At 52.9% G+C, this 15867-nt stretch overlaps 1 protein-coding gene across 1 annotated transcript; it reads left to right on the top strand.

Moving 5' to 3' along the window:
• Positions 1–4513: 4513 nt before the first annotated feature.
• LOC144730166 (germ cell-specific gene 1-like protein) lies at positions 4514–15412 on the top strand. Its single transcript, XM_078610766.1, has 6 exons — positions 4514–6707; positions 8030–8077; positions 9256–9408; positions 12366–12477; positions 13245–13435; positions 14994–15412. Exons 1-6 carry the CDS (start codon positions 6227–6229, stop codon positions 15395–15397), a joined length of 1389 nt encoding a protein of 462 aa, XP_078466892.1. The 5' UTR covers positions 4514–6226; the 3' UTR covers positions 15398–15412.
• The last annotated feature ends 455 nt before the right edge of the window (positions 15413–15867 follow it).

The raw sequence follows: 15867 nt of genomic DNA, 5'->3' as shown, positions 1-15867 counted from the left end.
TGCCCCGTATAGCCTTAACAGACTGTTGGGCAAGTGCTGTTAGCGAGCACCTATAAAGGCCGGCACGGCACACGAGGGGGTTGGGTGGGCCAACACCACGCCCGGCCGCCTTTGTCTCCTTAGTGGCGATGTTTACACACCACACGAGGTACTCATTTGAGGCCGAGTCGACCTAGGGGAGGCCCAGGACCGGTTAAAATAATCGTCACTGGTGTTGGCCGTGAGCGAGAATCGAACCCGCGTCGCCAGGTTCATAGCGCAGCGCGCTAACCGCTACACCACCGCTCCCCACACACACATACACACATCCACACATCAACACACACATCCATACACTAACATCCACACACTCACACACACACACACACATCCACACACACACATCCACACACACACACATCCACACACACACATCCACATACTCACATCCACACACACACATCCACACACTCACATCCACACACTCACATCCACACACTCACATCCACACACTCACATACACACACACATCCACACACTGACATCCACACACACATCCACACACTCACATCCACACACACACATCCACACACACACATCCACACACTCACCCTGAACACAGCTCTGCCTGCCGTCATCCCCTCTCGCCTCGCAAGCGCAGCGCTGACAGCGGAGCGCGCGTGCAGTGCGCGTGGAGGTGGCCGAGGTGGCAGGTAGGTGGGGAGTGGGTGCTGAGTAGGGGGTAGGTGCAGGGTGGGTGATGAGTAGGGGGTAGGTGCAGGGTGGGTCGTGAGTAGGGGGTAGGTGCAGGGTGGGTAGTGAGTAGGGGGTAGGTGCAGGGTGGGTAGTGAGTAGGGGGTAGGTGCAGGGTGGGTCGTGGGTAGGGGGTAGGTGCAGGGTGGGTAGTGAGTAGGGGGTAGGTGCAGGGTGGGTAGTGAGTAGGGGGTAGGTGCAGGGTGGGTAGTGAGTAGGGGGTAGGTGCAGGGTGGGTCGTGGGTAGGGGGTAGGTGCAGGGTGGGTAGTGAGTAGGGGGTAGGTGCAGGGTGGGTAGTGAGTAGGGGGTAGGTGCAGGGTGGGTAGTGAGTAGGGGGTAGGTGCAGGGTGGGTCGTGGGTAGGGGGTAGGTGCAGGGTGGGTCGTGAGTAGGGGGTAGGTGCGGAGTGGTTAGTGGGTAAGAGGTAGGTACATGGTGGGGAGTGAGTAGGGGGTAGGTGCAGGGTGGGTAGTGAGTAGGGGGTAGGTGCAGGGTGGGTAGTGAGTAGGGGGTAGGTGCAGGGTGGGTAGTGAGTAGGGGGTAGGTGCAGGGTGGGTCGTGGGTAGGGAGTAGGTGCAGGGTGGGTCGTGAGTGGGAGGTAGGTGGGGAGTGGGTGCTGAGTAGGAGGTAGGTGCAGGGTGGGGAGTGAGTAGGGGGTAGGTGCAGGGTGGGTAGTGAATAGGGGGTAGGTGCAGGGTGGGTTGTGAGTAGGGGGTAGGTGCAGGGTGGGTAGTGAGTAGGGGGTAGGTGCAGGGTGGGTAGTGAGTAGGGGATAGGTGCAGGGTGGGTGCTGAGTAGGGGGTAGGTGCAGGGTGGGTAGGGGGTAGGTGCAGGGTGGGTCGTGAGTAGGGGGTAGGTGCAGGGTGGGTAGTGAGTAGGGGATAGGTGCAGGGTGGGTAGTGAGTAGGGGGTAGGTGCAGGGTGGGTCGTGAGTAGGGGGTAGGTGCAGGGTGGGTAGTGAGTAGGGGGTAGGTGCAGGGTGGGTAGTGAGTAGGGGGTAGGTGCAGGGTGGGTCGTGGGTAGGGGGTAGGTGCAGGGTGGGTAGTGAGTAGGGGGTAGGTGCAGGGTGGGTAGTGAGTAGGGGGTAGGTGCAGGGTGGGTAGTGAGTAGGGGGTAGGTGCAGGGTGGGTCGTGGGTAGGGGGTAGGTGCAGGGTGGGTCGTGAGTAGGGGGTAGGTGCGGAGTGGTTAGTGGGTAAGAGGTAGGTACATGGTGGGGAGTGAGTAGGGGGTAGGTGCAGGGTGGGTAGTGAGTAGGGGGTAGGTGCAGGGTGGGTAGTGAGTAGGGGGTAGGTGCAGGGTGGGTAGTGAGTAGGGGGTAGGTGCAGGGTGGGTCGTGGGTAGGGAGTAGGTGCAGGGTGGGTCGTGAGTGGGAGGTAGGTGGGGAGTGGGTGCTGAGTAGGAGGTAGGTGCAGGGTGGGGAGTGAGTAGGGGGTAGGTGCAGGGTGGGTAGTGAATAGGGGGTAGGTGCAGGGTGGGTTGTGAGTAGGGGGTAGGTGCAGGGTGGGTAGTGAGTAGGGGGTAGGTGCAGGGTGGGTAGTGAGTAGGGGATAGGTGCAGGGTGGGTGCTGAGTAGGGGGTAGGTGCAGGGTGGGTAGGGGGTAGGTGCAGGGTGGGTCGTGAGTAGGGGGTAGGTGCAGGGTGGGTAGTGAGTAGGGGATAGGTGCAGGGTGGGTGCTGAGTAGGGGGTAGGTGCAGGGTGGGTAGGGGGTAGGTGCAGGGTGGGTAGGGGGTAGGAGGTAGGTGCAGGGTGGGTCGTGAGTGGGAGGTAGGTGCAGGGTGGGTAGTGGTAGGAGGTAGGTGCGGAGTGGTTAGTGGGTAAGAGGTAGGTACATGGTGGGGAGTGAGTAGGGGGTAGGTGCAGGGTGGGTAGTGAGTAGGGGGTATGTGCAGGGTGGGTAGTGAGTAGGTGGGTGCTGAGTAGGAGGGAGGTGCAGGGTGAGACGTGAATACCCTAGCTGTATATACACAGTCACAGTGGCTGAACAATTGACGATGTATGTGGGACTTCTTTTGCACCATACGTAGCCAACCGTGCTCATCGGAGGTGCGAAAAATTAACTAATTTATTAATATTATTAATTCGTGTGACATTTGTTGGAGGTATCGACAAGGTCGCTATTGGGTAGTGATGTGGTACTGAGTAGATATGTGCTGCGTGGGTAGGCACGTGCTGCGTGGGTAGGTATATGTTGGGGGGGGGGTGTAGGTACGTGATGGAGTCAGTGATGGGTGGCGCAGTGGTTAGCGCACTGCGCTACCATTCCGAGCCGCGGTTAACGTCAGTGGCGAGTGCTTTCAGAACCGGTCCTGGGGCCTCCCTTAAGTAGACTCAGCCTCAAATCAGTGTTTACGTTCGCACGAGGGAGACAAAAGCGGCCGGGTGCGGTGTTGACCGCACCATCATCTTGCGCATCGTGTCAACCTTAATAGGTGCTCGCTGACAGACTGCTAGAGGCTATACGGGGGCAGTCTGTATTTTGTGGATGCTGGATTGGTGGTGACTGTGTGTGGTTGATTGTAAGGGGTGTGTGTGCGGTGGGGGTATGAGCGTGTGTGTGTGTGTCTCTGTGGATGGGTGTGTGTGTGTCTCTGTGGATGAGTGTGTGTCTCTGTGGGTGTGTGTGTGTGTCTTTGTGGATGAGTGTGTGTCTCTGTGGATGTGTGTGTGTGTCTCTGTGGGTGGGTATGTGTGTGTGTTTGTGGATGGGTGTGTGTGTGTCTCTGTGGATGGGTGTGTGTCTCTCTGGATGTGTGTGTGTGTCTCTGTGGATGGGTATGTGTGTGTGTGTCTCTGTGGATGGCTATGTGTGTGTGTGTGTCTCTGTGGATGTGTGTGTGTGTCTCTGTGGGTGGGTATGTGTGTGTGTTTGTGGATGGGTGTGTGTGTGTCTCTGTGGATGGGTGTGTGTCTCTCTGGATGTGTGTGTGTGTCTCTGTGGATGGGTATGTGTGTGTGTGTATCGGAGTGCATATTTAGTGTCTGGAATTACATTTTTGGTGTGGCATTTTCTGTGAATGTGCTTGCGTGTGTAGGTCGATTCAGCCCTAAATTAGCACCCTGGTGTGGTGTATATAAACATTCGCACTGGGGAGACAAAGGCGGCCGGGCGTGGCGTTAGACACAAGCCCTACTGGCCAATCGTTAAGGGCACTTGTCCCAAGCACCTGCGTGGCCTCTACGGGTATCTTCATCTTTGTGCGTCTGTGTGTTTGGTGTCTGGGAGTCGGTGGACGCGATGGCGACATCCAGTGCGGGTTCATATTCTTAGGTTTTTTCGATAAAGTCACGTAGGTAAAAAAGTTAAAATTAATAAAAGTAAAATAAAAAATAAAAATTAAATAAAAATACAAATAAAAATCACGACGTTTCGGAGGCAACACAAGCTTCCGTCTTCAGGTGGAACCGTCACAGCCCGACAGCTGTATCAAGTAAATGAGAGATTACAAGAGATACCACTCCGTATATATAATGGTTGAGGGGGGTGGCCAGGATCGGCTCACTTTTCATTATTATGGTAAGGTGCGGCTTGAGACTACGGCTAGACTACATAACAAACTTTACCGAAAAAACCTAAGAATATGAATCCTTGCAGTCACGAAAGCTTCAAATCTAGAATGAGTGCGGGTTGTCGCTGCAGGCTCCAGGCTCCTGCTGTTGGGAGTTCCTGAGTCTGGTATTCGTGGTTCGCTGTTCGTGGGACAGGTACCCGCTTCTCTATCCCCCTCCTCCTCCTCGTCATCATCATCATCATCATCATCTTCCTTCTCCTCCTTATTGCCGCACAGGTGACGGATCGCGTCCTTCCTCGATCCTCTCAACCCATTCCCTAGCTGCCAGTGCTATTCAGTGGCTTAAAATAAAATATTTCGCTCCGGATGATCGCTACAAAGTATGACCTGTGTTTTGATTTAGTGTGCTGATCTTAAAGGTGCATTGAAAAATTATAATACTCCGATTGATGCTCCTGCTGTTGTGGAGTGACTCATGCAGCCAGCTATGGCTGCAGGGTTTTGGTAGTACATGTTGTTTATGCCATTTATTGTGAAAATTCCGTCACAGTTCCTATGATTGCTTTTTCATTGCTTTCATGGCTTTATTTTGGTGATTTCGAAAAGTGTATTGGTTTAGCCATGTTTATTTGTTGTAGTACAGAGTTAGACTGATGGCCTTAATCTAAGTTGTCTTGTGGTTGTTGTTGTTGTTGTTTGACTTGCATCCCACTGGGATTTTTGCACACAGCGTTGGTGTACGGTGCTTTTTCTGCAATATTTTGCTGTCTTTTCTTGGACTTTCTGTTTGCACTTAGTCACATATTCACCTTAAGATGTTTTTTGTTCATGTTTTTGTTTTTAGTTTGTTGCGGTTGCACCAGATTCAAGAGCCGAATGGCTCACAGGCCTGTACCTAATACATGAACTTGAACATGCGGGGGCGTCACCCGCCGACGTTTCAAATCGACCCTCGCGCGGGATGGCAGCAGCAGCAGTAGCAGCAGCAGCGGCGATGTGGTTCACGAACTCGGTGTCACCAATGGCGCTTAGGTCTGCTCCTGCTGGCCACGACGAACGGGTTTCAGCAGAGAGAGAGTTCATGTCGCTGTTTCCCCTTCTCCTCCTTTGATGGAGCACAATGGGTTTACTGTGCGGTCCATAGCGTGAGTTGCATGGCCACAATCACACTACCGTGGCTTGCCTTTAATGCCTCTCTCCATGTATATCCTTCTACCTATCAGGATCTCTATGTTTCTGTATGTTTCTCAATGTATGTAAATGAGTCTCTGTGGGCTTACTATGCGGTCCGTGGCTTGTTTATACTTTTACATTCCTGTTTCTCCAATTAATTCCGTCCGATGCGACCCGATCGTGAGCACGAAGCTCACGGCAGACGTTCGCATGGCGAGGTTAATTATGAAAACGTGACTCCAAAATGTAATGTTATCTCGATATCTCAAGGACATTTTTGCTTTTACATCGACAAGATTTCTTCAAGGAAGATATATTTTTTTACAAAAACGCGATGTAATGTTATACAAATCGCTCGTCTCGGAGATGTTGTAGGTTCCAATCCTGTCAAAGGCGGAGGTTGACTCAGCTCATGATCATCACAATTACGGGAGGAGGGGTCGAGAATAAGGTACCTCTTTGTCGAAATGTAACCGTCCGTCCATCCATTCATCCATCCATTTATCCATCCATTCGTCCATTCATCCCTCCATCCATCTGTCCATTCATCTGTTCATTCATTCATCCATACGTCCATGCGTCAATCCATCCGTTTATCCATCCATCTATCATCCATTCATCCCTCCATACATCTGTCCATCCATCCGTCCATCCATCTGTCCATCCATTCGTCCATTCATCTGTTCATTCATTTGTCCATTCATCCCTCCATCTCTCCATCCATCTGTCCATTCATCCGTCCATCCATCTGTGTCCACGCATCTGTGTCCAATCGGCGCGCCGCAGCCCCGCACCAACGCGACCCGAAGGATGCTCCAGGTGACGAGGCAGCGCCGTACGGTGGTGGCCATCGCGCTCAACGTACTGGCGCTGGTCTTCTCGAGCACGGCGTTCCTCTCCACCTACTGGTACCAGGGCATCCACAAGGTGGTGAAGCCCATCTGCAACCCTGAGCGCGGCCAGCACGTGAACTGCGTGCACATGAACGGCACCACGGTGGGCGGCGAGGAGATGCTCGTGGCCACCGCTGCCACCGGCGGTGGCATCAATGCGTCGCTCGGCGGCCCGGCGGGCGCCGTGAGCTACAGGAGTGTGCACGTGATCCACTACACGTGGGACACCGGCGACGACAAGTACGCCTACCGCTTCTTTCACACGGGCTTCTGGCTGTCGTGCGAGGAGAACATCTACAAAGAAGGTTCACCTACCTGCCTGCCTGCCTGCCTCCCCCTCTCTCTCTCTCTGTCTCTCCCCACACCACCCCCTCTACTCCGCGTGTGTGCTGGCACCTGTGGGGAACGGTAGTTCAGACGCTGTCTCCCCGACAGACCTGGTCTTCACCTGAGGACGGCTGCTTGCGTTGTGGCCGAATCGTCGTGAGAATTATTTTATTATGTTTTATTTTTATTATTGTATTACTTCCCTTCTACGTGACTTTACCGAAAGAACCAAGAAGAAGCGGTAGTGCTGTTACTGGTTCGATTTTTTTTTTGCACGTTTTGTACGCAGCATGGACGGGTGGTGCTTTTTCTGTAGGCTTTTATTGTTTACGCACGTGATGTTTAGATTTGTGTACAATGAATTTTAGGTGAATCTTGTAATTTTATTGTTTGTTGCGGTGGCACCCAAATCAAGAGCCGAATGGCTCACAGGGTAAATCCTAATAAATGAAAGTGAAACTGAAACTCACGGCCAACACCAGCGACGATTATCTGAACCGGTCCTGTGCCTCCCCTTGGTCGACTCAGCCTCGAGGCTATATGGGAGATCTTCGTCTTGTGGGACACGGTGACACAGTCGGGAGTGGGGAAAACGGGCGTGGTAAAGGCTAGAGAAGAGATAAAGCTGGCGCGGTGCGGGAGGATGTGGAGCTGAGTGGACTTGCCGGTGACCGGTACCAGCGGTGTCAAGATCGGCCTCTGTGGAGGCTGCTACTGGGCAGTTGGAGGCAGTCGCACTCCAGCAACAACGGAGGGCAGAGGAGCGACGCTCGCAACAACGAGCGGAGCGTCGGGCGGACAAAACGCAGCAAGTTGGCACAGTCGGAAGCACAGCTGATGCATCTGCCAGTCATCTCAATGAGTCAACCTGTGGCACCTGGGTCTCGTGACCTCCACCTTCTAGCAGCGAGCCTCCGCACTCTTCACGTGGCCTCAAAGTTCACCTGGCCTTCACGGACTTTTTGGGCAAGTGCTGTTAGCGAGGGGGTGGGTGACCAGCACCACGAACCGACCGCCTTTTTCTCCCTCGTGGCGATGTTTACACAACCACACCAGGGCGAGGCTGAGTCTACCTAGGGGAGGCCCAGGAGATGTTCAGACAATCGTCGCTGGCGGTGGCCGCTCGCGAGAATCGAACACGGCTGTCTGGGTTTTCGTAGCGCGTCGCGCTGACCACCTTCCTGCCGCTCCCCCCACTCGCCGCTCGCGAATGGCAAACACGCACGCCGCTTATAACGCGCCCGTCACGTTGTGAAGAGTGCCGCTTATAACGCGCGCGTCAAATTGCACGCTACCGGCGTTGTAAGCGGCTGCTCGTGCCCACCCCTTGCGCGCTTTTGAGTGACTGCCGCGATGTTTTCCACCCTGCCCCGTTCTGTGTTGCCCCGGGCAGGCGAGCAGTGCCGCAGCTTCGTGGATCTCATTCCCTCCGCCGAGCGCGGTAACCGACGCATTCTCTCTCTCGAGCACGACGCCCGCACCTACAGTACCTCACCTACCCCTCTTTGCCTGTCTCTCTGCCCGCCGAGAAGCACTCGTTTAGTCTGCAGGGCTCAATGCGACTTCGAGCTACCATGATAAAACAAAACAAAAACGACAGCGAGGACATCAGCTTCATCCGCTGAGACAGTTTAACGCGTGGCAGGCTTTCACGACCAATATTATTCGTGATAAAGGTTGTTGGGTTAGATCGCGTGAGTTCAAATGCACTCTCGAGCACAGGAGCCTCGTCCCGTGAGCACATTAACACCCCCGACAATTTAAATCTCTGCCATTGGCTTCCCATTCAAATGTCGGGTACAATTGAAAGCTGCTCCGCACACGAGGCCACAAACGGCCTCGCACCAACATTGTCACATTCAACAACTGATTTTCCTGCACGCACCGCCGCTACCTCTCCGGTCCGCACATTTACATCTGGCCCACGTGCCCAGAACTCGACTCTGCACCTGGGGTGACCGAGCCCTGTTTGTTTCGGTCTTCTCTAAAGACTCGCGTGCTTCGCCTGCAGCGCTACACTTCCCACGTACGACCCAGTTTGGACTCTGAACTTTGTCGTGTTTATATTTCCTAACTTGTTGCATCAATTGCGCCTTTATGAATGTATGTTGTTATTGAAGGCTAATCCGGATTCATATTCTTAGGTTTTTTTGGTAAAGTCACGTAGGTAATAAATTAAAATTAATGAAAGTACTTTAACAACCCTGGCACCCCCCCCCCCCCCTTTCAGCCAGTCTACATAACAAAGGCTCAGTCCTTTTTTATGTAGACTAGCCGTGTCAAGCCGCACCTTACCATAATAATATAAAAAAGGGGGCCTGTCCTAGCCCATCCCCCCCCCCCCCCTCAACCAGTGTATATACAGGGTAGTATCTCTTGGACTCTCTCATTTACTTGATACAGCTATCGTGCTGTGACGGTTCCACCTGAAGACGGAAGCTTGTGTTGCCTCCGAAACGTCGTGATTTTTATTTGTATTTTATTTTACTTTCATTAATTTTAATTTTAATTTTTTACCTACGTGACTTTACCGAAAAAACCTAAGAATATGAATCCTTGCAGTCACGAAAGCTTCAAATCTAGAGCTAATCCGGATGTTTCTTTCTTGCCGTCGCGCAGGCGTGCTGTGGCTGGCCATCACGTCCGAGGCCCTGTACATCTGCCTGCTGGCGATCGGCTTCATCCTGATGTGTCTCGAGCTATGTCAGCAGCGCAACATCGTTGGAGCGCTGCGGCTCAACGCGTTCGCGTCGGTGTTCACCGTGCTGGCCGGTGCGGGGCGTACACGCTCACCGCCGGGGAGATGACCGGGAGAGATGATCGGGAGAGATGATCGGGAGAGATGACAGGGAGAGATGACAGGGAGAGATGACGGGGAGAGATGATGGGGAGAGATGATCGGGAGAGATGACAGGGAGAGATGACAGGGAGATATGACAGGGAGAGATGATCGGGAGATATGACAGGGAGAGATGACAGGGAGATATGACAGGGAGAGATGACAGTGCGAGATGATGGGGAGAGATGACAGGGAGATATGACAGGGAGAGATGATCGGGAGAGATGACAGGGAGAGATGACAGGGAGAGATGACAGGGAGAGATGACAGGGAGAGATGACAGGGAGAGATGACAGGGAGAGATGATGGGGAGAGATGATCGGGAGAGATGACAGGGAGAGATGACAGGGAGAGATGACAGGGAGAGATGACAGGGAGAGATGACAGGGAGATATGACAGGGAGAGATGACAGGGAGAGATGACAGGGAGATATGACAGGGAGAGATGATGGGGAGAGATGACAGGGAGATATGACAGGGAGAGATGACAGGGAGAGATGACAGGGAGAGATGACAGGGAGAGATGACAGGGAGATTTCGTTCATTAATCGCGCGTAGTCAGCGAAGGAGCCGTTGCGCCAAACGTGTGGCCTCTTGCGATGACGACGTTCGCCAGAAGATGTTTCGTTCCTGATATAGAGGCGTAGATGTGGGGACCACGCTTGTGCACTCTTCTTCAGCAAAGTAGCGGGGCGGGGGGGGGGGATTAATGAGTCAACGTACATTATGCATTCGCATTATGCGGTGTATCAGATGTACATCCTTCACCCCTCCTTGTCCTCTGTTATCTAATTGGGGCAATTAAGCCTCATCGGATGTTAAGGAGGCCTTGAGGTCAGATGTCCGCAGCATAAATAATGCACTTTGCAATGCTCAATCATCAATAATTGAAGCAAGTCCCATCAATTTGTATCTTTAATTGGAGCCGAGCGTGTGTTTGGGGCTGCAGAGTATTTTGATTAAAATAAATCTAAACAGCAGTCTAATTAAACATTGCTAATTAAAGCCACGGGGGTCATACATCTGCCATTCTCAGCCTATAAAGTCAGTGTAATAATAGGCACGGAATGAGCCAACGATTCGTTGACCAATCATTGATAATTACGCTTATAACGCAGGCAACAGATAGTGCGAGCAAGGCAGCTGTCATGTTCGATGCGTACTGGATCGAGAATGTAGATTAGATCTGGTATCCCCTGCTTATTGGATGCTGGGTTTTCTCCGGGTGTGTAATAATTATCGATACATCACATGTGCCAAACACCCGTGTAGTGGATCACCGCGTGGATATTCACGGTTCTTGCTGCACCAGCAGTCCGGGGGTTCTAGATTTGAAGCTTTCGTGACTGCAAGGATTCATACTCTTAGTTCTTTCGGTAAAGTCGCGTAGGTAAAATTTTTTTTATTAAAATTAATAAAAAAATAAAAAAATAAAAATCACGACGTTTCGGAGGCAACACAAGTCTCCGTCATCAGGTGGGACCGTCACAGCCAGATTTGCTGCATCAAATGATGCAGCAGATCTGGCTGATTACAGCTGTCGGGCTGTGACGATTCCACCTGAAGACGGAAGCTTGTGTTGCCTCCGAAACGTCGTGATTTATTTTATTTTACTTTTATTAATTTTAATTAAAAAATTTTACCTACGTGACTTTACCGAAAAAAACCTAAGAATATGAATCCTTGCAGTCACGAAAGCTTCAAATCTAGAATTGATGTCACGACATAAACCACTCCCGCCGCAGCGGGCAGGTGGACTGCGCTTGATCAATCGCCGACGGCGTGGCATCCGTGTCACGCGCGCGCGCGAGAGAGATAAGAGAGAGATAAGAGAGAGATAAGAGAGGGATTGGGAAGAGAGAGGGGGGGGGCTGTCGTTTGGAACGCGCCCGTGCCCCGAGTCTCGCGTCGTCGCCTTTGATTTGCGCGGAAACGATGGTCGGCCCGGGTCGCTTCGGTCCGCTCGAAATCGCGATTTCACTCACGGACAACTTACAGCGGCTCCACAGGCGGAGTTTCACTTCACTGTTTGGAGAGGGGGGGGAGCGTTGGTTCGCTTTGTCCCTCACATTAGAAATCGCGGGTGCATATCATTTGTATTTTAATCTTAATTGTAAACTACTGAAAATAAAGCGTCGACCGGGCAATGTCAGTCTATTCACAATATGGGACCTTTTTTGCCACTATCAAAATATAAGAATATGTTTTTGCCCTTTCTGGCAATGACACAGTAGGTGTTAAGATGTTAAAACACCAAACAGACACCTTTTGCAAGGAATCCTGTCTGCATTAACCACACGTCCTTGTGGTGAACATGCACAGAGCTATGAATGCCCTGATAGTGACATTGCCTTTGTGCTGTTCGCCTTTTGGCGTCCTCTGGTCTAACACCGTTTGAGACGAGGCTCTAAAGAAAGCTGTCTCTGGTGTGGACCAATCAGTTTCAAAGACAATGCATCATATTATCTGAGAATGTTTTTGTTTGCATGTTCACCACAAGTACGTGCGGGTAATACAGACAGGATTCCTTGCAAAAGATTTCTGTTTGGTGTTTTAACATCTTAACACCTGCTGTTTTATTGCCAGAAATGGCGAAACCTATTCTTATATTCAGCCTATTCACGTCTACAGACCCTTTTAGCGTCAGATGTCTTCTGTTTTCTAGAGACCTCCATCAGAGAGCAGTCTCTCGATACATTATGAGAGACACCATCACAGACAACCCTGTCTACCCATCACCTAGAGACCGTCATCATGAGACCTATCAATCCGTCCGTGTATACGAGGGGAGAGGGGAGGGGGTTTCATAGGTCCTTGGCCAAACAGCACTTGCCCCAACAGCCTGTGTAGGCTATACGGGGGGTCTCTGTCTGCTGTGTGCCTGGCGCAGGTCTGCTGGGCATGGTGGCCCACATGATGTACACCACCGTGTTCCAGGTGACGGCGCACCTCGGGCCTGAGGACTGGAGGCCTCAGAGCTGGGACTACGGCTGGTCCTTCTGGTGTGTCGCAATTCTCCGATGGCCTCGCGGAAACGATCGTTTGCATCTCCATTGGCGCCGCGAGACATATCCCCCTTTTAATTGTGTCGCGTGCCGATGGGGCCATCGCGTGCGCACGTGTGTGTGAGAGATGCCACGTGTGAGAAAATCAATTGGTGCGTGTGTGTGTGTGGTGCCCTACCTGTTCAGGTGCACCTAGCCTGGCACAAGCGCCGTGGTGATGTCATCATTGTTGGGTTTGTCGTCCAGTCCCTAGATTATGTGGCCCCTGTGTGCATTCCCACAGAGGTGTGGGAAGCTCTTCTGTAAAAAATAAAATAAAATAAATTCCTATCCCAGGGCACTGCGCAATACATAAATGAATATATAAAAACACTGTACCAAGCCACGGCCAGAGCCGTCCCTCGGGTACAGCAAATTTGGGCGACTGCCCCGGGCCCCGCGCTTTGGGGGGACCCGCGCTTCGACGGTATCAGATGTAACACTTGAAGGCGTCGGGGGGGGGGGGGCCCACAGAGTGGAATTTGCCCCGCCCCCCCGTCCCCCGCTCCCTCTATGGACGGGCCTGGCCATAGCGATAGCTGCCAGAACATCTCCAAAGAAAACTCACCACCCGTTGCTGCTTCTGCTGCTGCTCGTTGCTAATCGCCGCACCAAACGAATCGTTCCCAATTCCCTGTCCGTCCGTCTGTCCCTCTCTCGAAACACCCCTCCACTCACCCGCCCGCCCGCCCGACCTCCACCCCGACCCCCGGCAAATCGGGCAGCCTGGCCTGGATCTCGTTCACCTGCTGCATGGCGTCCTCGGTGACGACGCTCAACACGTACACCAAGACCGTCCTCGAGTTCCGCCACCGCCGCAAGGTCTTCCAGCAGAACCTGCGAGAGAGGGACGTCTTCATGGACCCCGAGGTCCTGCTCGGCCTGTGGCCCGGCACGGCCAAGCGCTGCAACCCAGGTAAGGGGGCAGCCTGAGTCGGGACGAGCGAGCGCAAGGGTCGCACTCGTTACGCACACGAGGTGCCTGCCGCAAATGAACCACGACGCCTTCGCTGATATCGCCGCTGAGCGTAAACCATCACGCGCCGAACAAATACTGTGGTCACCGGCATCTCGCTCTATCAGATGCGCTTCTGTGGCCGTCTGGAACGCTCCTCCTTCCGATATTATGAATCCATTGGAGCTACGCACTTTCAAAACGAGATTGAAAACTAATTTCTTTATAACTGACTTTTGTGTTTCGTTTGTTATCCTTCCCCGCACCTCCGATTAGCATGGTTGGCTACATACGGTGCAAAAGAAGTTCTACAGACATACAAGTACATCTGTAAACGTGCAACTCTTAGAACATAGCTTATCACGTGTGAGCAGTATTCATACATTGTAAGCTCTATTTAACAGTCTATCTTACTCTTTGGTTCTTTCGGTAAAGTCACGTAGGCATAAAATAAAATAAATATCGTGCAGCGGCAGTGAGTAGGTGAGTTCGAGGCTGATGGACCGCTGAGTAGGTGAGTGGGTGGGTGAGTGGGTGGCTGGGTGAGTACCGTGAGTGAGTGGGTAGGTGAGTTCGAGGCTGATGGACCGCTGAGTAGGTGAGTGGGTGGGTGAGTGGGTGGCTGGGTGAGTACCGTGAGTGAGTGGGTAGGTGAGTTCGAGGCTGATGGACCGCTGGAACGCGAAGCTGCGAGGTCCAAATCTCGCTATCCAAGTGCGCGGAATGATCAGGTGTTCACCATGAGCTGCCCAACATTGACAATGTACCGGCAATCACCACGAGTCCATCAGATCACGTGGAGAGCCGCCCCGCGACAGCTACGGGTTAAACATGCCAACGTCGGGCTAACGTGGCATGCGCTTGGACCCGTCGGACCAACGTTAGCCCGACGTTGGCATGTTTACCGGGTAAGTGCGTGCACCCGTAGTTGTTCGTGGGATGCCACCATGATGTGGCGGCTAGCGCACTGGACTTGCAATGCAGACAGAGGCCGCCGGTTCCATTCGATCTCTCGCCAAGCCGCGCTGCTGCCGTGTGGTGGAGCATAGTGTGGGTAACTCGCACCTCTTGCAAGACTTCTAACCAGCGTGGGAAAGTGGGCCACATTGTCCTCGAGAGGGGAGCTCTCTAGAGCTCTCTCCGGTAAGGCCCTTCTGCCAGCAGCGGCGTGAGAAACAATTGCAGCGCTCGTCCCTTTATCGTTTATTGCTCAAATCGCCAGGTTCACAGCGCTGTGTGATAACTACAGCACTCCCCCTTTACAGTACAGTACTTCCAATTCATTGTAACAACAATAATAATACCATTGGAACCTCATTTGCCAGTAAAAAATATAATAATTGTTTTTTTTACCCTTCTATCTGGCAACAAAACTGACACCTTTTTTTTACAAGGAGTCATGTTTGCATAGACCACAACACCTGCAGCCAGTTTTGTTGCCAGATAGAAGGGTAAAAAAACAATTATCAACAATAATAATAATCACCATCATCATCATCATCAATTATGGAATCCCCAGATGAAGGAGACTTGGAGCTGGGCATCAGATCTGCGGCGGCCGCCCTCACCGAACACTGCGGGGACTCCCACACCTCGCGGCACCCCGACCACGGGCCGCCCAACCTGTGGCCCGGCAGCGTCACGGCGCTCCGAGGGGCGGCCGAGGCCGTCATCCTGGCCCACGGACTGCAGCCCTCTGACGGTGGCGCTGGCAGCGGCGGTACAAGCCGCGTGCATCACGGCCCCGGCGTGGCTACGAGCCGGAGGAACGCCCCACGGGAGCCGTTCCCGAGCTGCGGCCGGCACGCGCTCAGGGAGGCGGCCGAGGCGCTGGCTCACGGCTCGATGGAGAGCGAGCGGGGCCCGCAGGGCGTGTTCGTGAACCCCCAACGCCAAGCCTCCGTCGAGGACAAAGTCTATTGAGCGCGGCGCGACGGACCGACGGTCGAATGCGCGGAGAGTGGCGGCGGTGGGGGGGGGGTGGCGATGTGCGAGCGAGGCTTCGTTCTGAGATCAGCCCCTGGGTTTTTTGCTTTTAATATTTTCAATTTGTTATTTTAATAAAAAAAAAATCATTTTATTATTATTTTGGATCTACGTGACTTTACCGAAAGAACCAAGAATATCAGCTTCTGTGCCAAGCGCGGCGCTTGCCGTAACGGCGTGCTGGGGAGAATTGTCGTAACGTGTTTCATTTTCTTTCTCCGGTGAGGGTTTTTTTTCTTTTTCTGCCCCCCAAAGGTCATTCCCGGTGTGTGCGGCCGGCACGCCACGATGGAGTCGCGTCGTCAGGCGAAGGATCCGTTAAGGAAATTTCTCGAAGCGGTGCGAACATTTCTGTTCGAGAACGGCCCGGGCAGGGAAGGAGTCTTTTTTGTAAAGTTTATTTTCAT

Source organism: Lampetra planeri, chromosome 35 (assembly GCF_965212315.1).
Source record: "Lampetra planeri chromosome 35, kcLamPlan1.2.h2, whole genome shotgun sequence".
Taxonomy (NCBI): domain Eukaryota; kingdom Metazoa; phylum Chordata; class Hyperoartia; order Petromyzontiformes; family Petromyzontidae; genus Lampetra; species Lampetra planeri.
The sequence above is the reverse complement of the archived record's forward strand: the minus strand, read 5'-3'. Positions and strand labels throughout refer to the sequence as shown.